The sequence below is a fragment of the Littorina saxatilis genome, linkage group LG17 (assembly GCF_037325665.1).
Source record: "Littorina saxatilis isolate snail1 linkage group LG17, US_GU_Lsax_2.0, whole genome shotgun sequence".
Taxonomy (NCBI): domain Eukaryota; kingdom Metazoa; phylum Mollusca; class Gastropoda; order Littorinimorpha; family Littorinidae; genus Littorina; species Littorina saxatilis.
Genome location: NC_090261.1, coordinates 45815635 through 45826005, shown reverse-complemented (window position 1 = coordinate 45826005; position 10371 = coordinate 45815635). Strand labels below are relative to the sequence as shown.

General features: G+C 47.7%; 1 protein-coding gene across 1 annotated transcript; it reads left to right on the top strand.

Moving 5' to 3' along the window:
- Positions 1 to 181: 181 nt before the first annotated feature.
- Positions 182 to 10021, top strand: LOC138953412 (large ribosomal subunit protein mL49-like). Its single transcript, XM_070325215.1, has 4 exons — positions 182 to 341; positions 2355 to 2535; positions 9185 to 9312; positions 9689 to 10021. Exons 1-4 carry the CDS (start codon positions 231 to 233, stop codon positions 9836 to 9838), a joined length of 570 nt encoding a protein of 189 aa, XP_070181316.1. The 5' UTR covers positions 182 to 230; the 3' UTR covers positions 9839 to 10021.
- Positions 10022 to 10371: the final 350 nt, after the last annotated feature.

The following is a 10371-nucleotide window of genomic DNA, read 5'->3' as shown; positions in this document are numbered from 1 at the left end:
TCTCATGGTCGCTGTCACTGCCGTCTTAAAACCAGGATAATGCCGAATACACTTTCAAGATAAATCAGGGTACTTTACATCATATCACACAACAAACAAAAATGGATAAGTTAGTTTTATTCATGGTAGGATTTTGATCTGTGAAAGAAGATGCATTTCTTGCAGTCGTTTACCATGGGTACATCTGCTTTATTTTAGCAGTTTGTGGGGAAAAGACGCGATCAGTCAACATGGCCTCCTCGCGTCTGCTCAAGGGTGTTTGCCTCGCATGTCGATTCTCTTTGACAAACCAACTCCAGAAACGTGTCGCTGCCAGCACCAGTCTACCCATTACACAAATAGTATGTGTTTTGTCGGTTTTGTCTTTACCTGTGACAGTGTGTCTTCGTGTGTCATTGCTGTACTGCTTGATATTCAATACTGATCATGGTCAAAGACGGATCATTGCTTTAGCTGGATTAACCACAGGCGAAGGTATCGTCCACTGGACTACTACTATCACAGAAAGACTACAAGGTTCGTCACTCACCTTCGAGTCTTCTGTGTTCTTGGAGTCGCTTCCTGGGGAAAAATGTTGTTCAAGACGGTTTGCCTCTTCCTACAGTCTATGTAAGGTCAAATAAATACAGTTGAATGATTGTTTGAACTGTATGTACCTTTCATGTTTAGCTTCCGTCCGCTGCAGGTTGTTATTAACCATCATTTGGACGAATCTTCGTTTGCGAGCCCCCAGGTTCCACCTTGCGTCAAATCATGCATCCGGCACCGAATATGCATACCAGCGCTCATTGGTGTAAAACATATGTAAATATTGTGCAGCAAAGGGAATCTACCCACGGGAAAATAATGATCGAATATCCTGTTATTAACCAATGAGCGCTGGTATGCAACAACCTGCAGCGGACGGAAGCTAAATATTAAAGGTACATGTACAGTTCAAACAATCATTCAACTGTATTTATTTGACCTTACACAGACTGTAGGAAGAGGCAAACCGTCTTGAACAACATTTTTCCCCAGGAAGCGACTCCAAGAACACAGAAGACTCGAAGGTGAGTGACGAACCTTGTAGTCTTTCTGTGATAGTAGTAGTCCAGTGGACGATACCTTCGCCTGTGGATTAACTTCATTAAGTGTCAAAAGTCGTAGGATGAGGGGGATGCGGTGGTCCAGCAAGATGTGTTTCCGTTGCTGTAATTTGAACAAGTGTCTCTGGCAGTATGCTAGTTGTGGACGCGTTCAGAATCAAACGGGCTATTTAATTGCAGGCAAGAAATGAGTGCAGCTAGCCACTAGATATTGTCACTAAGGAAACCTCTTTCATTCTGGGAACCCCAGGCCTTCTTATAAAACCACTAAATTTAGTCAAATCGGGGGAAGTAGAGAAAGGGGAGACTTAAGTTCATGGAGAACTCCGTCTATAAGCAACCGCTCCAGCCACACTGTGTCGTTTGCGCTGAGAAGCAGACCGGGGGTTGGGAGGGGAGGGGTCGCAGCTAGACGCCACCCCCAGACAAGGAAGCTAGTGTGGAAAAATTGCCAGTTCTGGTCAGCAAGCTAATTAAACCTACCATGAAGTTAAAGGAAATAGCATAAATCCAACATGACTACAAAGAAACATGGCAAAATTATATAATTCAAAGAAAAATTCATGTTTTTCAGATGGGGTTTTCAGGGTTTGGGGGATAAACGTGGTACCCTATGTATGATATGATTTGTGCTAGCCAGGCAGAATTTAAATGTGACTGGTTAACACCAGGAGAGTTTTCTGCAGTGGTTTGTAAACAGCCAAGTGGATTCCGCAAGCAATCCCCCGTTTCTTATTGGCGAGTGGGGCGAGGGAGTACCGTTTCTTGGGCAATTCTTGCTGCGAGAAACGCTAGGATTTGGTTAGAGAACACTAGCATGCTTTAGAGGTGCTCGCTTCGCAAGAAAAAAATGGCCGCCACACGGCTGCCAATGCCATTGGCTGTTTGTGGCTGTTTACCGAACGGTGCAGACGATCTTTTCTGTATCAATCAATGGTGTTTAATTCTTGCGTAGCTAGCCATCAAACCGTTTCATAGTTATACGAGAGGCTAGCCGCGAGCAAGTCTCCTGAAAGAAACACGCGTCTGGCAGTGCAGCTGTGCTATGTTTTCTCGCATGGCAAGCACCTCCAGAGAGATACTTGCGTACTCTTGCCAAATCCTAGTTTTTGTTGTTGTGAGTGGTCCCCAAGAAACACTCTTACCTAGCTTTACCTGCCACAACCTACCATCCTCAAGGCTAAGGGGGTCGGGGCATTGCACAAATTTATGGACCTTCTGAAATGAATGTCAAATAACCAATTAATGGGTTTTTTCTGTCCATAGCGTTTAAAGCACAGGTCAGCCTTACCACCTGCAGCAGAGATACCTGAGGAAGACCTAGCAGACTATGAGATGTCCTCTGAAGAGTTCAAGTATGTTGAGAGAATCCTGCCGTCAAAAACAGTACCACCTGTTCCTCATCACGACAGCTACCCAACACCTTCAGGATGGGTTCCACCGAAAGGTCTGGTTATCTTTCCTTCTAGGCGTCCCTGTTATGAGGGTTGTGTTTCTGAATACCCTTTCTTTTAATTCACCCACAATTTATTTCAAGGCATATTCCTTTTATTTGAAGGGATTCTGCATAGAAACATATACGGCACCATTTTGTGTGGCCTGATGACTTACTTGCAATGCTTTAACATAAGCAGTAATATTACCCAAGTGCAAACTGACAAAGGCAGTGCATTTAAGTTAAATTAAATTACATATTCTTACTCCGAATCACATGATAAGCATTGACTTACTTGGAGATGCTAGGTCCTGATAAAAGCTTACCCGTCTAAGTCTAAGGGAAGCAACCTCAACTAAAAAAGTGACAGCACCATGGTACTTGCCACCTACGGTTGCCTCCCATTAGTAGGTGAACTACGTCACTATTGGTGCCTGGTCACATGATACACAGATCAATCGACATTTATCACTTGAGAGAGACGGTCGTGTTGGCTTTTGCTCTGGCTGTTTTCGTTGTCTGCTGACACCCACAGGCCTCGGCTCCCGTCGTTCTTGCTGGCTTTGCAGCTGGTGAGATCATTCCTTTTAGTCCTTGACTTGTTTGTTTCTGTTCTGCTGTTAATTTCGCTAGTCCGTTGGACTTTGAAGTTCTCAGTAGTTGTTGGCTTCCTTACCGGTCGCCATTTGTCTGTCTAACACGTGCCTTTGCTATTCTGTTGTTTTCGTCCGTACGGACGCTTAACGCTATTTCTAGCTTGTTTTTTAGCTTCCTTTCGGTTGCTACTTTGCATGTGTTAGTTGCTTGTGCTTGCTTACTTCTGAATTTTGTGTCCGTTCGGACTTTGCTATTTTCAGTTGTTTGTTTACATTTTTCGCTCGGTCTTAACATGGCCGACAGCGACAAAAGAAAGGGGGGAAGGCTGAGGGCAAGGGCAAGGGCCCTGGTAAGCCCAAATCCTCTACTCCCGTGTCATCTAGCAAGAATCCTCTTATCACTGTGTCGGACCCTCAGGGTAAAGTTTCGTTTTCGGTACCGTTCTCGGCGCCAGACGATTTGCCGTCCGGCTCTCAACCGCGTGCGTCTGCCCATAAGGCCGCCGTTTCTACTTCGGTTGCGGCACCAGAGCCTCTGCTCTGGTGTCTACTTTGATTTCCTCTTTGCTTCCAGAGATTAGAAGCTTGGTACGTGAGGAGATGTCACGGCCAGACGCGGTGGCCAGCACTGTCCCCCGGCCGGGGGTTAGCGACATTCTTTCCTTGGCCTCTTTGTTGAGGCTGGATCCCGCAGTGTCCTTGCCTGCCCTTGACCAGACTGCCGGCCACTGCGACCTTGGTGGACTGTCCCAGCCGGGACCCTCGTCTTCTCGTCTTGACCTGCACTCGTTGCCTACTACTTGTGGTAGTGTGACAGTGCATGTCCCTCCGGGGACAAGGTCACAGCAAGGTTGGTACTCGCAGCAGCCGTTTACGGCAGCTGCGCTTCCGTTTATCGGAAGCAGAGGTTCACCGGCTAGTGCACAGGCTACTGTCACGTCCGGCTCGAGCTTCGCCCTATTCCAGCAGTCGTCCGCGACAGTTGGGCTTCTGGCTCCGGCCGGGAGTAGTGATTCCTCGGTTAGTGCACAGACTACTGTCACGTCCGGGTTGAACCACGCCTTACCACAGCAGCCGTTTCCGGCAGCTGTCCTCTCCGGAGGTAGAGGTCATTCCTCAAGTGCACAGGCTACTGTCACTTCCGGTTTGTCCCAAGGTCATTCAGGACATTCCTCAGGTGCACAGGCTACTGTCACCCTCGGTTTGACTGAAGGTCATTCAGGTCATTCCTCGAGTGCTCAGGCTACTGTCACTTCTGGTTTGACTGAAGGTCACCCCTACGAGGTTCTGGGCTTCAGCCCTCATTCTGTGCAGCAACAAGGCTGGCATTGCGCTGCTGTTTCAGAAGAACCTCTCCGGAGGTAGAGGTCATTCCTCAAGTGCACAGGCTACTGTCACTTACGGTTTGACCCAAGGTCATTCAGGTCATTCCTCAGGTGCACAGGCTACTGTCACTCCCGGTTTGACCCAAGGTCATTCAGGTCATTCCTCAGGTGCACAGGCTACTGTCACTCCCGGTTTGACTCAAGGTCATTCAGGTCATTCCTCGAGTGCTCAGGCTACTGTCACTGCCGGTTTGACTGAAGGTCACCCCTACGGGGTTCTGGGCTTCAGCCCTCATTCTGTGCAGCGACAAGGCTGGCATAGCGCTGCTGTTTCTGCTGCATTTCCGGCTCCGCCCGGATTGGCCAGTTCACCTCCTGTGACCTTGGGACACACGGGCTTCCTGCCTCAGGTGAGCCTTCAGCTGCCACACACTTCGGTGGTTGGGTCTGCTGATGCCGCACGACCTTCAGCTCCGGTCTTTGACTTTGCTCGGCTTCCTCTTGGTCAGGATACGAGTTTGGTTGACCTTCAGCAGGACGGAATTCAGTTTTCTGGCCCCCCGACACAGCGTCCTTTCATGGATTCTGATGGCTTTGCGCCACCTCCTTTGTTTGTTGCTTTGGACTCCAGGTCCTTCGACTACGAGCAGACGCTCTCGGGGGCTCCGGCCATTTTCAAGGTTGCCATTGAGGCTGCCGCGGAGGTCACGTCCCGCTATTTTACGGAAGGAGCTACAGCGTCGGCGATGCCCTCTGAGGTCGCGCCTTCCGCGATGGCTGGCTTCTGGTTGGCTGAAGGTCATACAGGTCATTTCTTGAGTGCTCAGGCTACTGTCACTTCTGGTTTGACTGAAGGTCATACAGGTCATTCCTCGAGTGCACAGGCTACTGTCACTTTTGGTTTGACTCAAGGTCATATCTACGGGGTTCACTGGTTAGTGCGCAGGCTACTGTCACTTCTGGTTTGAGCCTTGCCCTACTTCAGCAGTCGTCCGCGACAGCGCGGCTTCCGGCTCCGGCTGGAAGCGTAGGTTCACTGGTTAGTGCACAGACTACTGTCACGTTCGGTTTGAGCCTTGTCTTACGGCGGCAGTCGTACGCAGCAGCTGCGCTTCTGGCTCCGGCCGGAAGTGTGGGCTCACCAGTTAGTGGACCTGTTATGGTCCCATCCGGTTTGAGCCTAGAATTTTGTCAGCAGTCGCCCGCGACAGTTGCGCTTCCAGCGCTTGTCGGAAGTATAGGTCCTTCGCCAGCGAACATGTCGTTGTCCCTGCCGTTTCGGACCTAGGGTTTACCTTTTGGTTACCGGGCTTCAGCCGTCAGTTTGTGCAGCACCAGCTCTGGCATGGTGCCGCTGTGTCCGCTGCGCTCCCGGCTTCTCCCGGCGTTTCCGGTTTCATTCTCGTCACTTCCTCTTGGTCGTCGGCGATGTGGGACACGGGTTTGCTCTTTGGGCTTGCAGGCTCCCTGCCTCAGGCGGATTAGCAGCTACCACACACTTCGGTAGTGGGTTCTGCCGTTCTCCTCACTTCCTGTGCCTTTGGTCTTCGACGCCTCTCATCCTCCTCTTAGTCAGGGGTGAGGTTTGGCCGTTGACTTGCAGGAAAGGGGCTTCAGGCTCCGGCCTTCCCCGCTCTGCGTCCGTCTTGGGCTCTTATGGCTTTTAGCCAGCCCCTTCGCTTACCACGTCGGACTCTCGTTCGGTTGATGGTTAGCAGACGCTCTCAGGGTGGGTTTGGTTTGCCTCTCCGACGCAGGGGATGCTTTCTCCACCTTTGCTAGGGCGAATTTAGAACAGAGGAGGCCTTCCTCTCTGCACAATGCCCATGCGGTCATGTACAGACGGGAATTGTTCCTCGCCCATTCCTAGTCTATGAGGGATCAATGAGAGACACCCTTAGTTCTTCACCCTTGGTGGATGGGTCTCTCTTCGGCCTCCTGGCCTCTAAGGCCTCCTGGCCTCTAAGGCCTCTTAGGCCTCCTGGCCTCTAAGGCCTCCTGGCCTTCCTGGCCTCCCTGGCCTCCAAGGCCTCCCTGGCCTCCAAGGCCTCCAAGGCCTCCCTGGCCTCCAAGGCCTCCCTGGCCTCCTGGCCTCCAAGGAGATAAAGACTTGGAGGGACCTTTACACTCAGTAAAGAGCAGGACGCAGGGGACGCTTTATCCACCTTTGCTAGGGCGAATTTAGAACAGAGGAGGTGTCCTCTCTGCACATTGTCCTTTCGGTCATGTACAGACGGGATCTGTTTCTCTCCCACGCCTAGCTTTATGCGGTATCAACGAGAAACTCCCTTAGTTCTTCACCCTTGGTGGATGGGTCTCTCTTAGGCCTCCTGGCTTGGGAGGTCAGGAGGTAGGAGATAGAGACTCGTAGGGACCTTCAGGTCTCTTCCTTTGCTCTTCAAGGTTTGAAGCAGCAAAACAGGCTCTGCTTAAGCAGACTCAGCCTTTCAGGCTAAGTCCTCAGCTCAGGCTTTAACCGGAGAGGTTGTTCTTTCTCAGGCGTTGTAGTCTGTATTGGAACAACAGCTGGCCTTAGGGCATCCGGGTTTTTTAGCCTATGCTGGCGCAACAGCCATTCCTCCCGTTGGCGGTGGTGGCTGTTGTTTGTTTTTATGGACTCGGCCCTAGTGGGTCTTTCGCCGAGTTGGACTCTGTCTTTCTTTGGCGATCGGACTTGCTTGAGTGTTTCGTCCAAACTTAAGGTTTACTTGAGTTGGCCTCGGAAGTTGCATTCAGATTTTCCTGAGTTTGCATTGGTTTTGGCAATGCATGGTGAGGAGCCTTTCTTGTGGCCTATCACTTTCTCAGCTTTATTGGCTAACCCTCTCCTTTCGGCAGAGGTCTAGTTAATGCTCCGGTTTTCTGGGTGCGGGCCTTTAGTCCAGCATCTTTTATGGCCGGTCTACGGGCTTTACGGCTCTCAGTCTTAGCCCGGGTAATAGTCTCTTGACTGGCACGGGCGACTACGGTCTCCGTGTACCTAGATTTTGTGTCTCCCTCTTCTCCCTCATCCTGGCATGAGGCGAGTCGGGGCGACTTCCGGTGGTTTGGGTTGCCTGTTACGGCTTCCTTCTACCACTTGCAACTACACTGCTTATTACGGACGCTGGTTGGCTTTACGGTTTTTCCGTTTTTCTTCCCAGCTTGTTTTCTGGTTTAGGTTTTTGAGTTTCATTCAATTACCTACAAGCAGACTGCTCTGCGAACACTGACTTTTTGTCATTTCGTTTAGGGTTGCCGGTCACATCAAGCTTTGGCTACGGCGGCTTTCGCTTTCCGGTGCTTACGCACTATCTTAGGTCGCTGCTTCCTCTTTTTACCTCTCTCTCTGCTTTCGCAGGGACCGGTAGAGGACGACCGGTGACCGTTTCCTTTTGAGTTTTTCTCATTGAGTCGGACTCTTACTCATGGAGCATTTCCAGGCTGTTAGCATTTCCTTCCAATAGAAAGGGGGGGGGGGGGGTCAGCTTGTCTTTCCCTCTACTCGGATCGGGCTTATTCAAGGCTTGGGTCCTTTCCGGACTGTTTTTTACGGTTCAGGAGATTGGAAGAAGTGCTGAGCACAGCTTACCGGCTCTCTGAGGTTGTCTTTCGCATTTTTTGCCTGAGAGACATTGCCGCTGTCAATCAGGATGGTTCTCGGTCCTCTTTCTGTCACTTGGCAGTGGGCCAGTTCCTGGCAAGGGTTTTAGAGTGAGGCAGATGTTTTCTGTCTCACCGGGTCCTTTCCTGTCTTTTGGCAGTGGGCCAGTCTATGGCAAGGGGTTTTCTTTCCCTCCGCCTTGGCGTAGCTATCTGCTATCTTTCCCCTATGCGCGGCCCGAGCTCATTTTCCAGGGCCTGGGCCTCCTCCTGGCCGTTTTACGGTCTAGGAGGTTGGATGATGCCCTGCGCACAGCTTACTGGCGCTCGGCTTTTGTCTTTATCAGTTTTCGTAGGGAGACTTTGCTGCCTCCTGTCAGGATGGACCTCGGTCCATTACTGCCTTGGGGGTAGCTGAAGGATGTCTCTCCAGAACTTGAGTGAGTTTGAACTTTTTTGATCTTACCCACCACCTTGTTGGAGTTATCTGCTTATCATGTGATTCGGAGTAAGAATATGTAATTTAATGGAAAATTTTTAATTAAATTTTCATTTGATTAATATACTTACCCGAATCACATGGATAATTCCCTCCCGCCTGCCCCGCTTTATAGTTTCTTAGTATTCTATAAGTCGATTGATCTGTGTATCATGTGACCAGGCACCAATAGTGACGTAGTTCACCTACTAATGGGAGGCAACCGTAGGTGGCAAGTACCATGGTGCTGTCACTTTTTTAGTTGAGGTTGCTTCCCTTAGACTTAGACGGGTAAGCTTTTATCAGGACCTAGCATCTCCAAGTAAGTCCATGCTTATCATGTGATTCGGGTAAGTATATTAATCAAATGAAAATTTAATTAAAAATTTTCCATTAAATTAAAGTCAGGCTTTGCTTGTATCAAAACTGACGCTGAACAAATTGATGTTGTCATGGTTTAGTGCAAAATGAATTGATATAAAATACAGTGGCTCCTAACTAAATGGATGTCAAACTCAAAAACAGACTATCAAGATGAATGTTTAAAACGTACATGTATAATAAAATTTAAAACTTCTGAGTACTTATCAATGCATGCATTTTAAATGTATTATTTAAAAGAACATTTCAATTCAAATAATAATTTAAAATGTTCTTTTTTGTGTGTGTGCTCTTTTCAGAAAGTGCCAAGTCATTACCTTATTATGTAAGACGGACAAAGAACCACATGCTTCCCATTTACGAAGAGGTCAGAAATGGAGATACTCGGAAGCTGGTCATGATAAAACATATTGATGGAGATATTTGGGTGAGTACACAATGAACATGTTCATGCTCTTGTTGCTTCTATGGTTTTGTTGTGTTTTGAAATTGTGTTTGTTTGTTGGAATTTGTCTCTTCTTCTGTATTTTTACACTTTTGTTAAGGTTCAATGACCTTCCAGTTCCAATACTTTGCAAAGCAGATGTTTCTTAAGTTTGTGTATACATGCATAATGTTAATTTTTGTTGTTATGACTTTTACTGCAAATTACTGTTTTTTAACAGCTTTTATCGCAAACAAGATTAATGTTCACCTGCTTACTCTTCCTGCTACAACCGATGGTTGAACCTAAATGTTTTTGCTCATTTTCACAGGCTTTTGATGCTGATCAATAAATATATAAACCTTGTTTATTTTTGCAGGCTTTTGATGCTGATCTAAAAGCTCACCTACAAGAGGTGACAACGAGAAAGGTGATAGCGACCCAGGTGCACGAAATGGGTGGCTACTTGCGTGTCAAAGGGCTTGTGGCTGAAGAAGTGTGTCAGTTTTTGCTAGACAAAGGATTCTGACTGACAAGGACATTCGTGTATGTCAGACATTGACTTTCTGGGAACCGTGTATTCATTTGTACTAATGTGTTAAACTTTTTGTCAGTTTTATAGATATATAATGTTTGCATGTGTGTGAGTGATTGTGTGTGCGCTGAGAAAATTATTCAATTAAACAAAGACAAAATAAAGACATTTACAAAATGTGTGTGTGACTGTATGATTTATTTAGGTTACAAATGTGTGTGTGTGTGTGTGTGCTTCTTTTTATGACTTTTATGGTCTTCTTCTGAATAACAATTTTAAATTAACCCTGTGGTAACATAAATGGCTTAAGAACCTACTCGTATGAATCATTACACCTTGTCTGAATTAAAACACAACAAAATACAACAGATTCATACCTGCGTAAATGCAGAAAGCGACATATAGTAGCTGAATTAGAAACTTTAAAATGTATGACTGGAGTAGAACACATAAACTTCAGCGGCTTTATCTGCACTTTATTAGTGTGTATAGAGCACAAATATGCACAACATGTATGAAAAACGAAC